We start from the raw sequence: 21,240 nt of genomic DNA, 5'->3' as shown, positions 1-21,240 counted from the left end.
TATGGATTTATCAGAGTTTCAGAATTCTTACTTTATTTAGGGTACATTTTCTCTATGTTGATTTTCAACCACGGCATGAAATTTGTGTAAATGTAGAAATCCATTGTGGTTTCCATAACAAAGAGTATACTTCTGGATTATTTTTATTAAAGAAGACAAATGAGCAGATTGTATTTAACAAAAGAGAATTGTATTTGTTTGCTACACCTTCTACTATACCACAACAAAATACCACAAGCTGAGTAGTTTAAGTGTTTGTTGGAAGTTATTTTAATATAGTTGTGGAGGCCAAAAGTCTGAGTTCAAGATGTTGACATGGTGATGCTTCATCTGAAGGTGCTAGAAAAAGATTGGTTCCAAGCCTTTTTTTAAACTTCAGGTGGTTTGCCAGCAGTCTTGGACCTTCCTTGCCTTGTGGCAGCAAAACTCCAACCTTCACAAGCTGTTCTTTCTGTGCATGTTTATGTCCAAATTTTCCCTTTGCATAAGGACTCCAGTTATGTTGATTTAGGCACCCGTTCTATGCCATCTTAACTAACTATATCTACAATGACCCTATTTCCAAATAAGGTCACACAGTGAGGTATTGGTGGTGAGGATTTGCATATCATAGAGTATACTAAAAAGGAAATAAAGTGAGGGAAATATAAATAGAGACTTAAGATAAGTGTTTTGAGGAGTTTGATTATGAAAGAGAGTCAAAAGAGCTAATACAAAGATGTAGAGTTGATGGGAAATTGCATTGTTTTGATTTTAAGATGGACAAGGTTAAAATTTTAAGTTTATGCTAGAAAAACTAGTCAGAACACTGAGAGGAATAATTGATGGACCTTAGTACCATGTAAGATAGTACAAGATGGAACGATGGGTAGAGAGAAGAGATAGGTTGGTGTTCCCTGTAAAGGAAGAGGGATATTTCTCTTGATGTAACAGTGAGGGAGGAGTAATGTAGAGTTGGGAGATTTAGATAATTTTGCTATATTTGTCATTACAACGATGAGACAATTCCTCTCTGATAGATTCTATTTGTTATTATCTTTACTGTTCTTTCAAAATGGAAATGCAGTCTTATATTGAGAATTAGGTGGGAGTAGAGTTAGAAGTTTTAAAAAGTGGAATTTTTAATGAAATTGACTGCAAAGGCAAGGGACTGTAAATGACTGGAGACACATGGGAAGATTGCCAGATAGAAGAGTGCCTTCAACAGTGCTAGTGCCCAAGTTGTGATAGGTTACTACACATGTATAGAGTAACCACTCTTCTCATCTGTATGGAGTTTTATAGCATGTTCAACTTCCAGTATGAGAAATGAATAATAGATTCATTCATTTTGGGATTTCTTTCCAAGCAGATGTGAAAGGACAATGAGATCAGGAATTTTCACTTATTAGTAAAAGAATACTTAAAATTATTAACCCTGCCTGGCATCTAAATATGAAAGAGAAGGAAGTGAAGTCAGGAGGGTCTGATGAGTCAGGAGAAATTGGGAGACCCTAACTTGACTCATACACTGGAGGAATAGGAGTTGCTAAGAAATCAAGTACAGTACTTTATGACTACTATTTCACTTAAATATTCAACTGTGGGTGTCATCTGTTGCCATCCTTAAAGGGAGGGTATACTAGCTAGGATTAAATTCAATTATAAATGACAAAAATCCAAAGTATAAAAAGCTTAGAGAGATAAAAGTTTATTTCTCACTGAAGATAATTTAGGAACTGAGTAATAGAGTAGTTCCACAAGTTATCAAAAACCTAAGCCATTGTATCTTATCTGCCATCCATGACTTTTACATGGTCACAGATGTTTCATTAATGATAGATTTCAGGCATCATAAAAAGCAAACAGAATGAGAAAAGCACATAGTTTTCCTTTAAAGAAACATCGCAGAAATTACACAGAATAATTAATCTTATAATGCACTGGTCATCATTTAGTGATAATCAGCTGGTAGTCTAGAAAATTTAATCTTTATACTAGGTTGTCACAGATATAGTAATAATAGGAGTTTATAATTAAGGAAGAAGTAAGAAGTGATATGAGAGGCAACAATCAGTCAGTCTCACAGAACTTCACCTTGAGAGTGAAGCAGTATGCAGGAGGGGAAAAAAATCATTTTGCGGCCAGTGGGGAGAATTATAATGATCACTTGGGCCCAATGTTGTACTTTCTCATGGAGGCGTAGGCACATGAATTACAACATCAGTGCGCTCTACTCCACCTGGACAATGGTCAAGGGGCCAGAGTTAGGGGACCAAAGTCTGAAAAGTGGTCTTAGGACACCATAAAATGTCTGTTTGGAAAATGTGAAAATGTGGGACTCATCTGTCATATTATAGAAAGATACATCTCCAGCCTCATAATCCAGGAATATCCCCACACTAAGGGGTTTTTCTCTTAGAGTAAGATGAGTTTCTGCAATGGTAAGGGCCCAGTAATCCTCCTGGTAGAGCCTAATGGCCCAGAAACCATTCTGTGGGGACATTTGGAAAGTCCCCTTCCTTGATACACTATCCCTACAAACTCCCAGGTCCCAGGAATGCAGGTCCCCAACTTCCACCTCCCAGTAGTATCTCCCCGAACAGATTTGTGGCTGACCCAGCACACAGGGAATGGAGACAAATCTCTGTGTGGAGCTGGGTAGATCTTGCTGTATTTCCTGCAAGGTTACTCCTCTCCTGTCTTCAGTTAGGAGGAGTCTGGGATGAGCAGTGGCTTCATCAAGAGTCACATTTACTGCAAAAACAATTAGACCATGATGTTTATAGAAAGAGTCTCAGTAGGCCTGGGCCAGAGGGTCCCCATTCTGTGAGAACTTCTCTGGCCCTGGGAAGATCCAAGTCATCTTCACCCGTCTTCCTTTCTTACCCCACAAGGAGCAGGGTCCCTCCTGGAGCATCATACTCACCAGTTTGGAACTCTTCTTTCCTCCAATCTGCAAGGAACATATGAATGTGAGAAGCCCCATCTGATAGATAAATACATCCATCTGCTCAGATTATGAGTATAAATTCTCAAGGATTAATTTATGAATGATAATAACCAAAGAAAATATTCTTTGATATACTTGCACCTTTTTTCACAGTCTGTTAAAGTATGTCTGGCTTGAAGAACTGATTTCTTCAACCAACATTCCCATAGGATAAGTGTCCATAATCTATTTAAGATTTTGGAAAAGAAATAGAGACTATGATATGTCTGACCTAATAAATTCTTTTTCTTGTGGTTTCCTCAGACTTTATAGGAGATAATCTTATACTTATCCTCAGAGCATGATTAGAGATGTCAATTAAAAAATAATAAAACAAATAATAAGTGTTTTCCAGGATGTGGAGAAAAGGAAAACCTGTAAATGGTTGATGGATGTAAACTGGTGGAAAAATAGTATAGTTCAGTTCAGTTCAATTCAGTTGCTCAGTCGTGTCCGACTCTTTGCAACCCCATGAATCACAGCATGCCAGGCCTCCCTGCCCAACACCATCTCCCAGAGTTCACTCAGATTCATGTCCATTGAGTCAGTGATGCCAACCAGCCATCTCATCCACTGTCGTCCCCTTCTCCTTCTGCCCCCAATCCCTCCCAGCATCAGAGTCTTTTCCAATGAGTCAACTCTTCACATGAGGTGGCCAAAGTACTGGAGTTTCAGCTTTCACATCATTCCTTCCAAAGAAATCCCAGGGTTGATCTCCTTTAAGATGGACTGGTTGGATCTCCTTGCAGTCCAAGGGACTGTCAAGAGTCTTCTCCAACACCACAGTTCAAAAGCATCAATTCTTCGGTGCTCAGCCTTTTTCAGTCTAACTCTCACATCCATGCATGACCACTGGAAAAACCATAGCCTTGACTAGACGGACCTTAGTCAGCAGAGTAATATCTCTGTTTTTGAATATGCTGTAGTATAAAGGTTCTTCAAAACACTAAAAATAGAACTGAAATATGATCCAGCAATTCCAAACCTGGGTGTATAACCAAAGAAAATGAAAACACAAATTTGAAAAGGTACATGCACCCCGTTGTTCATACTACACCTGAATTTAGTATATATATATATATATATATATATATATATATATATATATTTATATATCCTAAAAATGACTAAATATTGTTTCTTTGTGTGTATATATATATTTATATATACACATACTGAATACTGTTCCTTTGTATGTGTGTATATATAGACACATACATGAAATTTTGACATTTGCAACAACATTGATGGAACTGGAGGGTATTACTATTAATGAAATAAGTCAGACAGAGGAAGATAAATAGAGTATGTTATCACTTGTATGTGGAATCTAAAAAATAAAAGAGTGAATGTAACAAAACAGAAACAGACTTACAGATATAGAGAGCAAACATAATTATCAATGGAGAGAGGAAAGGGTGAGGAATAATATCAGGGTTTCAGAGGTACAAACTACTATGTATAAAATAAATAAACCTAAAGGATATATTGTACAGCATGAGAAATATGCTTCCCTGGGTCCAGAAGATCTCTTGGGGAAGGAAATGGCAACCCACTCCAGTACTCTTGCCTGGAGAATCCCATGGACGGAGGAGTCTGCCAGACTACAGTCCACTGAGTCACAAAGAGCCAGACATGACTGAGCGACTTCCCTTTCTTTCTTTCATGCGGAATATAGCCAATTTTTATAATAACTTCAATGGAGTATAGCCTACAAAATTTTGAAGCCACTATGTTGTACACCTGAAACTAATGTAATATTGTAAGCCAACTATGCCTGGTAGAAAGTGAAGAAGAACTAAGGAGCTTCTTGATGAAAGTGAAAGAGGAGAGTGAAAAAGTTGGCTTAAAGCTCAACATTCAGAAAACTAAGATCATGGCATCCGATCCCATCACTTCATGGCAGATAGATGGGGAAACAGTGGAAACAGTGGCTGACTTTATTTTTCTGGACTTCAAAATCACTGCAGATGGTTATTGCAACCATGAAATTAAAACATGCTTACTCCTTGGAAGGAAAGTTATAACCAAGCTAGACAGTATATTCAAAAGCAGAGACATTACTTTGCCTACAATGGTCTGTCTAGTCAAGGCTATGGTTTTTCCAGCGGTCATGTATGAATGTGAGAATTGGACTATAAAAATAGCTGAGTGCAGAAAAAATTGATGTTTTTGAACTGTGATGTTGGAGAAGACTCTTGAGAGTCCCTTGGACGGCAAAAAGATCCAACCAGTCCATCCTGAAGGAGGTCGGTCCTGGGTGTTCATTGGAAGGACTGATGTTGAAGCTGAAACTCCAGTACTTTGGCCATCTGATGCAAAGAATTGACTCACTGGAAAAGACCCTGATGTTGGGAAAGATTGGGGGCAGGAGGAGAAGGGGTCAACAGAGGATGAGATCATTGGATGGCATCATCAACTCGATGGACATGGGTTTGAGTGGACTCCGGGAGTTGGTGATGGACAGGGAGGCCTGGCGTGCTGTGGTTCATGGGGTCACAAAGAGTCGGACATGACTGAGTGACTGAACTGAACTGAACTATGCCTCAATTATTAAAAAATCAAATAGAAATTTGATTAGCAATCAAATTGCTAAAATTTAATATTTTAAATACATTATTGTCTTTTAAAATACTGAGTAAACTATTGAGTTCATAGAATGCATATTTTGGAGTTTCATTTATTTTTATTGTATTGTTTTGCACTCAGTAGGTATTCATTTAAAATATATTTTGCAATAGGACAGTCTTTATCAGAATCCATGTCACTCACCAGGGTATAATGTTGACTCTCTCCAGCCTGCAAAAAACAAAATAGGAAACTTTACTTTTTTTTCTTCTATTTTTGTTTTCCTCATTGTCTTTTTCATTTCTCCTTGTCTTTGTCATACATTTTCTTCTGAATTCTTTGGACTTCCTCTTTTTTATCCTATATTCTCATAATCCATTTTTAGAAAACTCAGTGATAAAAATGATCAGGTGGAAGGTAGAAGGAAACATAGAAGCAATAAAAAGTGGAAGGGATGAAGGAGAAGTGGGAGGGATGAAGGAGAAGTGGGAAGGAGAGGACATGAAATAGATTTGGAAGGAAGGGGAGAGAAGGAAGAACATGCTGAATCACTGGTGGTTTGTCTTTTGAAAATAATTTATTGGAATTACTAGAATTTAGGAAGATAACACTTCAAATGCTTTTTGCCTACTATAAGCATTTTTTTGCATTTCTAAATCCTATTCAATTTCTACAGTGGAAGAATCTGAGATTTAGAAGAATAGAAGTTTTTGGGAAATAAGATTTACTCACCTAATTTGAACTGAGCTTTCCTCCTATCTGAGAGAAAACAAACAAGTATATATACACATATATAATGTTAACTAATGTTTTCTTAACATCATAAAAAAGATTCAAGTAAAGTCATACATCTGCACATACATGTGCCAATGTTAGTAGTGTCTGAAAGTTGACCAAGTAACTTCCATTTTAAAGGCAACTAAAGAAATCTCTGAAGCCTACTATGTCTGAAAACCTTCCTACAATTTGAAGAATATAATTTGATATGAAGGGATATGAGGGTTTAATAATTCTTATGAAATAGTACCAAAATAGTGTACGAATAACTTGGAAAATAACTTTAAATTTTAGGTTTACAAAAAATGAAGTTTATTTGAGTGAAAAAAAGTATGTTTAAAGACTTTGAAGTATTAATGATTGAAAAGGTGAAAACAAAAATAAAAGAACAACAATAATTATGGTTGGAAAAAAATCAGGCAAAGTCATGCAAAAAATATTTATACACCTTAAATCACTTGAGTTATAGTCAAGAGAAATGGACTAGCAAGTCTCAAGATTAACTTGACAATATATACAGCATAACATACAGGTCAAACAAAAGAAAGGAATTTATCTCACTCAGCAACTTTGGAGTTTTAACTTTCCCATAAAAACAAGCACAGTATCATGCATAAAACAATGGGTACTCCATATCAGAGCACATGTTGAAGAACCCAAATTAAAAGAAACTTTCTGTCATCATTCTTAGCTTAATCTCCTTTATCTCACCAACTGTAAAACTAACTACTGTAAAATGAATTACTAGAAAATTCCAGTAATCACCTGGAATATATTAATAGAAGAAGCATAAAAATAAAGCATAGAAAGGAAAGGAAGTGAACAAAAGCTGAGAGAATGAAAAGGGAACTTAACATGGAATCAGTTCAGGGAGCTAAAAAGAAAACAGATAGGGTAATTTGAAACCCACAAGAAGAAAAAGGCAAAACAGGAGTGAGTAAGAGGTAATGAGACAGGAAATTTATTTTCAAAGAAATATATCAGTAAAAAAGAATGTCAGAAAAAAGTTACCAATTTCTTTCTGAAGATCTTCTGAAAAATAAAATGGAAATCTCATGTAAATATCAAGAGAAACCAATATAGAAAATGAAAATGAGTAGAAAATTTCCATTGCATAGTAAACTGGAAGGATGAATGTGATTAGAAACAAACAAACAAACAAAAACTCCTGAAAAAAAAAAAAAAGCCAAGGAAGCACAGTTCTATCTTCAAAAACAGAAAAGGAAGTGAATTTCCCCAGTTGAATAAATAAAGAAGAATGATGATGATTAGGGCAGAAAAACTAACTAGGATTTTATCCCATAAGTACATATTTTATGAACAGTATTAAGGACATTCATAATTGAAGATTTGGACAAAATCCATATTTAATAAAGGAATAAAATAATTCCATAACAAGTGTTATCTTCATAGTAGCATGTTGAAACTGATTTTGAATTTTGCAAGTCTTTCTATGTCAGATTAAACCAGTTGTCTTTAAGCAAAACACTTTGTGAATTGTAGTCAACAAACACTAAGTCCTGAGAATATCTTTTTAGAAGATGTCATAGCCATTAAGAAAGCAAATACTACAGTGTTTAAGTACAATCTTTGGTGACTGTAGCCATGAAATTAAAAGCTGCTTGCTTGCTCCTTGGAAGAAAAGCTATGACCAACCTAGATAGCATGTTAAAAAGCAGAGACATTAATTTGCCAACAAAGGTACAACTAGTCAAAGCTATGGTTTTTCCAATAGTCATGTATGGATGTGAGAGTTGGACTATAAAGAAAGATAGGCACCGAAGAATTGTTGCTTTTGAACTGTGGTATTGGAGAAGACTCTTGAGAGTCCCTTGGATTGCAAGGAGATCAAATCAGTCCATCCTAAAGGAAATCAGTCCTGAATATTCATTGGAAGGACTGATGCTGAGGCTGAAACTCCAATACTTTGGCCACCTGATGGGAAGAACTGACTCTTTGGAAAAGACCCTGATGCTGGGTAAGATTGAAAGTGGGAGGAGAGGGAGATGACAGAGGATGAGATGGTTGGATGGTATCAATGACTCGATGGACATGAGTTTGAGCAAGCTGTGGGAGTTGGTGATGGACAGGGAAGCCTGGTGTGCTGCAATCCATGCGGTCACAAAGTCTGATACAACTGAGCCACTGAACTGAACTGACAATCTTTTCTGAAGTCTGATGGTTTCTATTTACATTGAATAATAGTGCAATGAAATTTAATTGAGTTGTCAGTTGAGAGAACTTTTAAAATTAGATTTGATAAACTCACACACTCAATTTTATCATATACCTCAGAATAAGTTCAAAGAATTGAAGTTACGACTGTAATGAACCTTCCATTTCTATTGACTTACATATAAGTACACCATTTACTGCAAGGAGATCCAACCAGTCCATTCTGAAGGAGATCAACCCTGGGATTTCTTTGGAAGGAATGATGCTAAAGCTGAAGCTCCAGTACTTTGGCCACCTCATGCGAAGAGTTGACGCGTTGGAAAAGACTCTGATGCTGGGAGAAATTGCGGGCAGGAGGAGAAGGGGACGACAGAGGATGAGATGGCTGGATGGCATCACTGACTTGATGGACGTGAATCTGAGTGAACTCCGGGAGATGGTGATGGACAGGGAGGCCTGGCATGCTGTGATTCATGGGGTCGCAAAGAGTCAGACACGACTGAGCGACTGAACTGAACTGAACTATCAGCACATAAATATTTTATAAGCAAGCAGAATATTAATGAAATAATGTTTATTTTAGATTCATGTATTTGAAGGGACTTATAATAAAATATAAGTTAATGGAGATAAAGTAATACAAGTATTACATGAGAAAAATGTTAGAAGATAATTCTTTAAGCAGTTTCTTTTTAATCTTATTCCTATAATGCAACTCTAGGCTTTATGGGATTTCCCTGGTGGTTCAGATGATAAACAATTGCATGCAATGAGGGAGACTCAGGTTTGATTCCTGGGTGGGGAAGATTCCCTGGAGATGAGAATGGATACCCATTCCAGTATTGTTGCCTGGAGAATTCCATGGACAGAGAAGCCTGGTGGGCTACAGTCCATGGAGTTGTAAAGAGTGAGACATGACTGAGTGAATAACACTTTCACTTCACTTTCAGGTTTTACTAAAGTCTTTTTAAAAACTTACATATATATTTCAAGAGATAAGCTCTTGTCTAGAATTCATGTGTTGTAAAAAGTATCTTGGGCATTCTTGCATGTTATAAATTTTAAACTTTTATATAATATTTACATAAAAGTACGGGGTTTCCCTGGTGGCTCAGTAGTAAAGAATCTGCTGCAGGAGATTCTCTCCCTGAAGAAGAAAATAGCAACCCTATCCAGTATTCTTCCCTGGAGAATTCTAAGGACAGAAGAGCCTGGTGGGCTACAGTCCATGGGGTTGCAAAAGAGCTGGACACAACTTAGGGACTAAACAACAATGATGACATTAAAGTACATACGTGCTTTTCCTACATTCTTTGAAGAAACCTCTTTGGTGGTGTTAATTTTACTGCTTCCTCTTTTTCCCATCATTTCTATATTCTCTAGACTTAACCATCTATTAATACTCATTCATGTCTCTCAAGTTATAACCTTCTTGAATTTGTATGCCTTCTAACCTAATTTTCCTCATGGGAAGAATGAGGATATTGTTATACAATTCCAGTGAAGAAAATCTTATAATTTCTATACAATGAAAGGAAAGGAAGGGAAATAAAATATTAAAAGGAAGGTGAAGTGGGCTTGGAGAAGGCAATGGCACCCCACTCCAGTACTCTTGCCTGGAAAATCCCATGGATGGAGGAGCCTGGTAGGCTGCAGTCCATGGGGTCGACTTCACTTTCACTTTTCACTGTCATGCATTGGAGAAGGAAATGGCAACCCACTCCAATGTTCTTGCCTGGAGAATCCTAGGGATGGGGGAGCCTGGTGGGCTGCCATCTATGGGGTCGCACAGAGTCGGACACGACTGAAGTGACTTAGCAGCTTAGCAGCAGAAGTGGGCTCTAATAATATTACCTGAGCTTATCTTGGATAAAGGTAGCACAACAGTTTTCTAAAAAATATCATAAACTTCTAAAGTATATTATTAATAAAAATTTATTTTACAGAAAAGATCTGTGTACATAGATTGGAATGGCAGGATAAATTATGCCAACGATAATGGTGAAAATTGAATAACAAATGAAGATGCGAAACCAGTTAGAATCATAGGATCATTAGAAAAAATCATTTAAAGCATATGTAGATTGGAATTGCAGAAAATGTTCTTTGATAGTTGAAGAAATAAGTACAAGGAGATCAAACCAGTCAATGCTAAAGGAAATCAATCCTGAATATTCTTTGGAAGGACTGATGCTGAAGCTGAAGCTCCAATACTTCGGTCACCTGATGCAAAGAGCTGACTCATTGGAAAAGACCCTGATGCTGGGAAAGGTTGAAGGCAAAAGGAGGAGGGGATGACAGAGGATGAGATGGTTAGATAGCATCATTAACTCAATGCACATGATTTGAGCAAACTCAAGGTGATAGTGGAAGATAGGGGAGACTGGAGTGCCGTAGTCCATGAAGTCACAAGGAATCAGACATGACTCAGCATCTGAACAACAACAAGAGGTGACATAGTGGCTAGATAACAGAAAATGGGATTAACTTTTTCATTTTTCATACTTAGCAGAAAATAAAAAAAATAAAGAACCAATTCATTTAAAAGCAAGTCACTATGTCAGGAAGGAAAAGGACAAAAATTTGAAACACATCCATAGTTTTCAAAATGACTCACATCCTGACAAGTTGAAACTACAGGGTTCAAAGGCCATCTCAAAGGCCAATAAAAGGCAATAGTGTTTTACATGACCCACACCCCTTACACAAAAGAAGGTACTAAGACAGGAAACAAAACCTGAGAGGAGATATCATAAGATTTGTCTGGGATAAATTATATTAAGCATTCATCTTCAATTGAACTGTCACCTTTTTAAGAAAAAATGCAGAAAGACTGCTTACAAGATGGTGGAGTAGAAAAATCTTGAACTCCTCTCCTCTCATGAGCACATCAAAACCACAACTATCTGCTAAACAACCATCAATAAAAGGGACTGGGACTTACCAAACAGATTTTCTATAACTAAAGACACAAAGAAGAAATCACAATGAGATGGTAGGAGGGGCACACTTGTGATATAATCAAGTCCAAAATCCCCTGAGTGGGTGACCCAAAAACTAGAGAATGGTTGTATTGCACAGGTTTTCCCACAAATGTGAGAGTTCTGAATTCCATGTCTCTGCAACCTGGGGGTTTGGTATCAGGAAGAGGAGCCCCCAAATTATTTGACTTTGAAGGCCAGTGGGGGTTAAATTGCAGGGGCTCCACAGGCCTGGGGGAAAAGAGGCTTCATTCTTAAAGGGTACACACAGAATCTCAAATGTACTAGTACTGAGGGCACAGTAACTTCATAGTAGCCTGGGCCAGACTTACCTGCTGGTCTTGGAAGTTCTCCTGGGAACATAAGCGGGGCACAACTGTAGCTTACTCTGGGGAATAGACACAGAGGTGGATATACTGGGGAGTATTCATGTGCATGAACTCTCACTGGAGGCTGACATCTTGCATAGTTCATTAACACCAAGTTCTGGCCCCATCCAACAGATGGTAGGAGCCAGTGCTGGGATGCTTCAGGCCAAACAACCAACTCAGGGAAATACAGCTCCACCAGTCAGCAGACAGGCTGTCCAAAGATTTCTTAAGACCACAGCCACCTCTAGACATACCCCTTGACATGGCCCTGCCCACTAGAGGGCCAGGGCCTAGCTCCATTCATCAGTGGTCAGGCATTGGCCCCTCCTGCCAGAAAGCACAAATCTCTAGACCAGACTCATCTACCAGGGAGCAGATGCCAGAAGCAAGAAAACCACAATCCCGCAGTCAGAGGAACTGAGTCTGCAATTTACACTACCATGTGAAGAGCCGACCCTGGGAAAGGAGGCTGATGCTGGGAAAGTTTGAGGGCAGAGGAGAAGGGGGCGACAGAAGATGAGATGATAGGATGGCATCACCGACTCAATGGACATAAGTCTGAGCAAACTCTGGGAGACAGTGAAGGACAGGGAAGCCTGACGAGTCTGCCATTCATGGAGTTGCAGAGAGTCGGACACAACTGAGCGACTGAACAACAAATGTATGAAATAGATAGCTGGTGAGAAGTTGCTGTGCAACACAGGAAGCCCAGCCTGGCACTCTGTGATGACCTAGAGGGATGAGATGGGGGGAGGGGAGGGAGGCTCTACAGGTAGGTGATCTATATATAGTTATGGCTTATTAGCATTGCTGTATGGCAGAAACCAACAAAACCTTGTCAAGCAATTTTCTCCCATTAAATAATAAATTAAAAAATGAAACAAAACAAAACAGATCAGACTCTACCCTGGGACCAGCTGATCCCTGACCCTTGAGTGGTGCGAGGGCAGTGCACTACTGAGACACCTAAGACATTCCCTACAGAGGGTCACTTCTCCAAGGTCGAGAAATGTAGCTAATCTCTGCGTGTCTGTGTTAGTTGCTCAGTTGTGTCCAACTCTAACATACATAAAAACACAAACAGAACTTCAGATAAGATGAAGCAGCAGAGGTATATGTTCCAGATGTAGGAATAAGAAAGAAATGCAAATATGCACAACACACAAGACAGGTGCTCAAAAAATGATAGGGAATTGTATGGCAAAAGCACTCATTTATCCAAAACTGTATCTGCAGCAATAGTCATATGTGTTACATATTTAAACACAGACCATTAGAGTAAAATGGCTTTAATGTTTCGGTAGCTTATACAAGCAAAACCTAAGCTAGAAATGGTATGGAAATAATGGAAGCAGAAGAGATTAAGGAGAGGTGGCAAGAATATACAGAATTATACAAAAAACATCTTAATGACCCAGATAACCACAATGATGTGATCTGTCACCTAGAGCCAGACATCCTGGAGTGTGAAGTCAAGTGGGCCTTAGGAAGCATCACTATGAACAAAGCTAGTGGAGGTGATGGAATTACAGCTGAACTATTTCAAATCCTAAAAGACTGTGTTGTTAAAGTGCTGCACTCAATATGCCAGCAAATTTGAAAACTCAACAGGGGCCACAGGACTGGAAAAGGTTAGTTTTCATTCCAATCCCAAAGAAAGGCAATGTTCACACTATGACACAATTGCACTCATCTCACACACTAGCAAAGTAATTCTCAAAATTCTCCAAGCGAGGCTTTACCAATATGTGAACTAAGAACATCCAGATGTTGAAGCTTGCCGGGGGCCAGCGTGAGGAACTCTGCCCATGGCAAAGGTCATGAGGAAGGAGGCTTGGCATATGCAAAGGCGTGATCAAGCCTCAGGAAACCCCCTGTTTCCAAGCATCTACCCCAAAACCAGAGTCTGTTTTTTGCTCTCACCTATACCTCTGACTTTACGGGGGCTCTCCCCCATAACCGTTTCTCTCAGAGAAGGAGTAAACGTGCAGCTCCAAGGCAATAAAAATCCCTGGGCGTGACAAGAGTGTTTCAGCTTATGGACTCCTCTGAAGGTTATCTAGCCCACCTGTATAGGTTCGTCTGGCCACACGTGATTGTTTACAGCCTCCCAACCTGAGAGGCACAAGATGTTTTAGACTTACTAAAGGCAAATTCTTTTGGGGAGTTAGAAATTATTAGTATAGTGGGTTGGTTAGGAATTATGTTGGTGAAGGGTTTTTTCATTTGTTGTGTCAATAATTGCTGCTAATTCCCTCCCCTGGGTGGGACAAGGATGTCTCAGGTCAAACCTCTTTGCTGACAGACTAGCTTGTGTGACAGGATTATCTATACTCCTGCCACATGATTGTTTACTACCTCTCAACCATAAACAGCACAGAGAGTTTTGGAGTATTTTGAAAGTCTTAATTAGCATAGGGCTTTTTCTTCTTGTTGAGTCAATGATTGCCACCAGGCCTCCATATACTTAGGCACCTGGGAATATATTAATTAATGTATTGGGAATATAGAGAAGGAAATATAGTAGCTTTTGATGTTAGCAATACTAGACTTTTTGAGTTAATGAATTTTCTCTTTTGTAATAGATCACTGTACTTTGTTATAAATCACTGTGTCCTTGCTATGTAAAAATGTAACTTTATCACTATCTTAAGACTAAATAAATCTTAAGGGGAACATTGGTGAAAGGATTTTCATTTGTTGGGCTGATGTTTGCTGCTAAATCTCCATGTTCCCTGCCCTTATAATGAATATAACTAACATATAGGAGAAATAAGTATTAACCTTTAAGCATATAGGAGAAATAAGTATTAACCTTTAAGATTAATCATGTTAACCTTGGGTTAAACAAATTCCTTTCTTGATTGTAACTCACTACACCCTCACCCTATAGGAATGCAATTTTATTTGGAGGGTGGTGCCTGGCTTAAGAAAAAACACCCTTGGAAAAAATAAGTTTTTTGGTTATCAGAAAGAAAGAATCATAAAATGTCAGCTGGTCTCATGGCCAGAAGATGATGTAAATCCCTAAGACCCTTTTTTTATCTAAAGCACCTGATTTTGATAAAGGTCAGGACTGCTGACCCCCACATGACTCTATATTCATCCCTATATGTAACAAAAGGTATAAAAGCAAACCCCCCAAAAAAGAAATCGGATCAGTTTCCGGAAAGACTGATTCCCCCATGTCACTTCTTTCTTGCTCCCTGTTTCTCTGGCTGAATTCCCATCTGGATTCAGCCTCCTTTTCTCCACTAATTTTCCTACTACACTATCCGTTTCTAATCTCTCTCTATATCTATAATTAAATATGTATTTTTCCAAGAACACTGACGCCATCCCCACCTTCGTATTCCCTGGATCCACCGGGGCTGGACCCCAGCAGAAGCTGGTTTTAGAAAAGGCAGAGGAATCAGAGATCAAATTGCCATCATCCGCTGGATCATAGAAAAAGCAAGAGAATTCCAGAAAACATCTACTTCTGCTTCATTGACTATGCCAAAGATTTTGATTATGTGGATAACAATAAACTGTGGAAAATTCTTCAAGAGACTGGAATACCAGACCACGTTATCTATCTACTGAGAAATCTGTATGCAGGTCAAGAAGCAACAGTTAGAACTGGAATGGAACAATGGACTGGTTCCAAATTGGGAAAGGAGTTCATCAAGCCTGTATATTGTCACCCTGCCTCTTTAACTTACATACAGAGTACATCATGCAAAATGCTGGGCTGGATAAAGCACAAGCTGGGATCAAGATTGCTTGGAGAAATATCAATAACCTCAGATATGCAGACGGAGAAGGCAATGGCACCCCACTCCAGTACTCTTGCTTGGAAAATCCCATGGACGGAGGAGCCTGGTGGGCTGCAGTCCGTGGGATCGCGAAGTCAGACACGACTGAGCAACTTCACTTTTCACTCTCATGCGTTGGAGAAGGAAATGACAACCCACTCCAGTGTTCTTGCCTGGAGAATCCCAGGGTCAGAAGAGCCTGGTAGGCTGCTGTCTCTGGGGTCGCACAGAGTCGGACACGACTGAAGTGACTTAGCAGCAGCAGCAGCAGCAGCAGCAGATATGCAGATGACACTACTCTAATGGCACAAATTGAAGAGGAACTAAAGAGCCTCTGATGAAAGTGAAAGAGGAGAGTGAAAAAACTGGCTTAAAACTCAGCTTTCAAAAAAAGAAGATCATGGCATTCAGTCCCATCAGTTCATGGCAAATAGATGGGGAAACAGTGACTTTATTTTCTTGGGCTCCAAAATCACTGCAGATGGCAACTGCAGCCAAGAAATTAAAGGACACATGCTTCTTGGAAGAAAAGCTATGACCAACCTGGACAGCATCTTAAAAAGCAGAGATATTACTTTGCCTACAAAAGTCCATCTAGTCAAAGTTATGGTTTTTCTAGTAGTCATGTGTGGATTTGAGAGTTGGACCATAAAGAAAGCTGAGCACTGAAGAATTGATGTTTTTGAACTGTGGTGTTGGAGAAGACTCTTGAGAGTCCCTTGGACTGCAAGGAGATCCAACCAGTCAAACCTAAATGAAATCAGTCCTGAATATTCATTGGAAGGACTGATGCTGAAGCTGAAGCTCAAATACTTTGGCCACCTGATGAGAAGAGCTGACTCATTTGAAAAGACCCTGATGCTGGGCAAGACTGAAGACAAGAGGAGAAGGGGATGACAGAGAATGAGATGGTTGGATGGCATCACTGACTCAATGGACATGAATTTGAGCAAGCTCTGGGAGTTGGTGATGGACAGGGAAGCCTTGTGTGCTGCAGTTTATGGGGTTACAAAGAGACACGACTAAGTGACTAAACCAAGCTGAAACCAGAGTCAATGCCCTTCAGTCCAAGAAAATAGAACTTAACAACAGCCAATCACAAACAGTCAAATAAGCTTTCATAAATAAGACAACAGTTTAAGCTATGACCAATAAAATAATTGCTTTGCTTCTGCATAATTTTCTCTATAAAGAGCTTGCCCCTAGTTCCTTTTGGTAGAGCACAGTTAACCACAATCAGTTTGGTGCTGCCCAATTTAAATCAATGTTTACTCAGGTAAACCCTTGAAAATGATATTGTGCCTCAGTTAATCTTTTAGTGTATGAAAACTACTGTATGCATTAAAGAGACACATTCTTAAATTCAATTCCCTCTAAAAACAAAAATATATTTGAATGTCATTAGAAAAAGAGGTTATAAAACTTATGATAATTACATTAGTGTTTCACTAAAAAATCTTTTGGAAATATCTCAGGAAACAAGCTTCATATGTGAGTCACACACAAAATTCAAAATTGAGAGATATATTATACTTGAACTTTCCTGAACATTAAAATCCTCCTACAAGTATTTGAAAGGAATTGCAGTTTGTTGACCTGATAATAAAAACGAAAAAGCTGAACAAAAATTTTTATGGTTGAAAAGTTTAAAAATACAAGAAAACTTAAGTAAAATAATATATACCTGGAAACTCTGGGCTAATATGTTCACTAGTAGTGGAAGAATGAATTTTGACCAATGAATTATATCTAAATTCACACAGTAGTTGAAAGAACAACATAGAAAAAAACTTTAATCAGCAAGTTTGGAGACTTCCTCTCATCTCCTAAAGTATGAGAAAGTATCACTTTCATAGTAATAGGCCTTCAGATTTAGAATACAGATGTCCCAAATTTGGGGTATTTTCAAGAAATACATATATAGTGTAGAAACCATGTGCCTATCAGCCTAAGCTCTTACACTGCATAAATTTCACAGAGAAACTTTTGCAAGTTTCTAGAAACAGAAGAGGCCAGTGCATATGGGGGAAGATCAGGTATGAAATTAAATAAGAAGGAGTAGGAAGAATGAAGATAGGGAAACAAAATGAGCAGCACTTAATATGAACAAAGTTTACAATGCAAAATTCATGTGGGAACAGGAGACATCCAGGTTGAGCCAAAAGATGACATATTTGTAAAAAGGCATGGAATAGAAAGATATTAAGAAAGCAGTTATTTCAATGTTTTAGGAAGACATGGATGTCAGAGAAAATTTACCTGATTTTTTCTGAAGTTCTTCTAAAAAAAAGGAAAGATCACTGTAAATTTTAAGAGAAAGAAATATGAATAAAATGCACATTTACTGAAAACATGTGTTTAATATTAAACCTATAACGACTCATGTAAACACATACCTATGCATGAATACATGTATGCATGCACACACACATGTGAACACACATGCACACACACACACACACACACACACACACACACACACACTTGGCTGAAAGCTCCCTTTTTTGCCAAGAATACTCTTCAAAAGATGAAGAAGGAGAAGATGAATGAATTTTCTGAATTGAAAACAAGCTGGAATTTTTGTTCTGATCATTATCTTATACAATTTTTCTTTCTTTTGTTTTAGAAAGATGGTAACGATAACCCTGTATACAATTTTTCTTGATCCTTTTTGAAATTATATGGATGTTTACACAAGTTCTTAGTGCTTATAAGTTCTTTGCTCTTAATTATATTTCAATGATCATAACTGCAGGGTTAAGTTCATGGATGCCTCTATTCACAGCATTTTTTCAACCAATTAAAGCTTCATCTTATTTTATGCTTTTGATTTTAACTCATACCTAAATGCAACTTATCTTAAAAATAGTCAGATGGAAGAAATGGAAATAAGGTATTAAATGACAGTGAAAGGGGTTATAAATCAAAAGACATAAAGTTCAGATCAGAAACTTTAAAAAATGCCAAAATATTACAGATACATTTTACTAAAGTTTACTCAGCAGAAAGAAAATACATGTAGAGTTTGCAGTAACAGGAAAAATCAGTAATAATGAAACAGATACATAAGAAATGATGAAGAAGCATTACCTTTCAAATACTGTATCTGAATTACAGGTGAAGAGACTTAATTTTATTTGAAAAAATAAAATAATAAAAAAGCATGAACATGTAAAACTATATGTACATTGGCATTGAGGAAGATAATTATTGAAGTTGAAGACAAAGGTAAAATAAACAGAAAAACAATGCCTAGGCATGAAGTGAAATATATTAATGGCATTTACCGTTTTCCTGTTTATATTTATCTGAAAAATAGAAGAAAGAAAAACCAATTCATTAAAAATGAAAACACAGTATCAGGGAGAGAAGAGTAGAATAATTTGAAATCCTATGAGCTTTACTTCTTTAAAAAAATTGATTGTTATTTCTAAAATATTGGAACTAAAAGTTTTCAAAGACCATCTAATCAGTGAAAGGCAATGCTGTTTTCCATACAACCTCTTAGTGCAAAAAGAATTAAGAAATGAAGCCATGACTGAAACAAAATGGGACTTCCTCTAGGATAAACCATGTCAATCACCCTTCATTGGGCTATCTCCTCTTTTTCAGACTAAAATGTCATATTAACATACACAAATATGACATAGGAACTCAAAATGCAATGAAAAGCCTATAGAAAAAGTACCCATTAGTCAAAACTGCATCTGCTGTAGTAATTACATGAAACCTGCTACATGCATTAAAGATATGTTCCCAAATTATTTCAACCTGTAAACAGAAATAAATTTAAAATTTGGAAAAGAAAAGTGTTGAACTTTTAGTGATTATATTGATGTTTTAGGAAAAAATCTATCAGAGTCATGTTAGGAAAATAGCTTTTTGTGTTATTCACGAAAAATTTTGAATTGAAGATACACATGAAATTTTCTTGATATAATATCCTTCTACAAATATTTAATAGGTATTGTAGTTCACAGAATTAATAACTGTGTGACCAAACATGCAAAGAATAAGAACATTTATTATAGTTGGGAAAATAGCCAGAAAAAATTGTGTAAAATATTTGTATAACTGAGAACACTTGAGTAATATGATCAAGGGCAGTGAAAGAGTGAGATCCAAGGTCAGAGGTGACCTGTGAATGACAGTGGAATTTATACAGTCTTTGACAGGATAATGCAGGAAGAAACTCCACTCATGAAATCTGGAATCTTCTTTTATCTCTTAAAGCTTGGGAAAGTATCAATTGTACAGTAATGGCCTCTTGAACTTGGAATATGTGCAGTGACCCTAAGTGAATGGATGTTTTCAACGCAGTATGTACAGACTGTAACTCATGTATCTGTTGGCCTAATCAATCCCCCTCATCTCACAAAACTAATAAAGGATCAATGGCAAGTCAGTGGAAGATAAGAGAAGCCAATGTTTCTAGAAAGGGCCAGTATGGAATGAAGTAAAAAAGAGAATGAGGAAATAATAAGGAAAATGGAAAGGGACAGTATTTAATGTAGGAGAAGTCCATAAACAAACAAAAACCCTGAAGAAGGAAGAGTAGACATACAAAAGAAGAATGAACCAATCGATCACATATAGGTAAAAAGTCATGGAGTGTTAAAAATACCAAGAAAGAAGTCATTTAAAAAGGACAATGGAATAAAAAGTTATCAGAGATAACTTACCCAATTGTTTCTGAAGTTCTTCTGAAAAATAGAACAGAAAGAACAATCATAGGAAACAAAATCAAATAAAATTCAAATTTATTAAAAAATATGCATGTAAAGTTAAATGTTAGAGTTGGACTAAATGTGGAGTTGGACTATAATGATGTGAGAGTTGGACTATAAAGAAAGCTGAGTGTTGAAGAATTGATGCTTTTGAACTGTGGTGTTAGAGAAGACTCTTGAGAGCCCCTTGGACTGCAAGGAGATCCAACCAGTCCATCCTAAAGGAAATCAGTCCTAAATATTCGTTGGAAGGACTGATGCTGAAGCTGAAACTCCAATACTTTGGCCACCTCATGCGAAGAATTGACTCATTTGAAAAGACCATGATGCTGGGAAAGATTGAAGGCAAAAGGAGGAGGGGATGACAGAGGATGAGATGGTTAGATAGCATCATTAACTCAATGCACATGATTTGAGCAAACTCAAGGTGATAGTGGAAGATAGGGGAGACTGGTGTGCTGTAGTCCATGAAGTCACAAGGAATCAGACATGACTCAGCAACTGAACAACAAGAGGTGACATAGTGACTAGATAACAGAAAATGGGATTAACTTTTTCATTTTTCATACTTAGCAGAAAATAAAAAAATAAAGAACCAATTCATTTAAAAGCAAGTCACTATGTCAGGAAGGAAAAGGACAAAAATTTGAAACACATCCATAGTTTTCAAAATGACTCACATCCTGACAAGTTGAAACTACAGGGTTCAAAGGCCATCTCAAAGGCCAATAAAAGGCAATAGTGTTTTACATGACCCACACCCCTTACACAAAAGAAGGTACTAAGACAGGAAACAAAACCTGAGAGGAGATATCATAAGATTTGTCTGGGATAAATTATATTAATCATTCATCTTCAATTGAATTGTCACCT

At 37.5% G+C, this 21,240-nt stretch overlaps 1 protein-coding gene across 12 annotated transcripts in view; it reads right to left on the bottom strand.

The window, feature by feature from the left end:
• Positions 1–1,674: 1,674 nt before the first annotated feature.
• LOC101121635 (butyrophilin subfamily 1 member A1-like) overlaps positions 1,675–21,240 on the bottom strand; it is a 51,392-nt gene continuing 31,826 nt past the window's right edge. For 3 of the 12 annotated variants that reach the window (XM_060403736.1, XM_060403734.1, XM_060403740.1), the window contains 8 exons: positions 20,323–20,343; positions 18,928–18,948; positions 17,900–17,920; positions 7,328–7,348; positions 6,272–6,298; positions 5,744–5,770; positions 2,909–2,935; positions 1,675–2,736 (listed from right to left, as the gene is read on the bottom strand). In XM_060403736.1, the coding sequence (XP_060259719.1) occupies positions 2,213–2,736; positions 2,909–2,935; positions 5,744–5,770; positions 6,272–6,298; positions 7,328–7,348; positions 17,900–17,920; positions 18,928–18,948; positions 20,323–20,343 (689 nt within the window). In that variant the 3' untranslated portion in view covers positions 1,675–2,212. The remainder of the gene's footprint in view (positions 2,737–2,908; positions 2,936–5,743; positions 5,771–6,271; positions 6,299–7,327; positions 7,349–17,899; positions 17,921–18,927; positions 18,949–20,322; positions 20,344–21,240) is intronic. The other 9 variants (XM_060403735.1, XM_060403739.1, XM_060403742.1 and 6 more) reach the window with 4 other exon arrangements.

Source organism: Ovis aries, chromosome 20, assembly GCF_016772045.2.
Source record: "Ovis aries strain OAR_USU_Benz2616 breed Rambouillet chromosome 20, ARS-UI_Ramb_v3.0, whole genome shotgun sequence".
Lineage (NCBI taxonomy): Eukaryota > Metazoa > Chordata > Mammalia > Artiodactyla > Bovidae > Ovis > Ovis aries.
The sequence above is the reverse complement of the archived record's forward strand: the minus strand, read 5'-3'. Positions and strand labels throughout refer to the sequence as shown.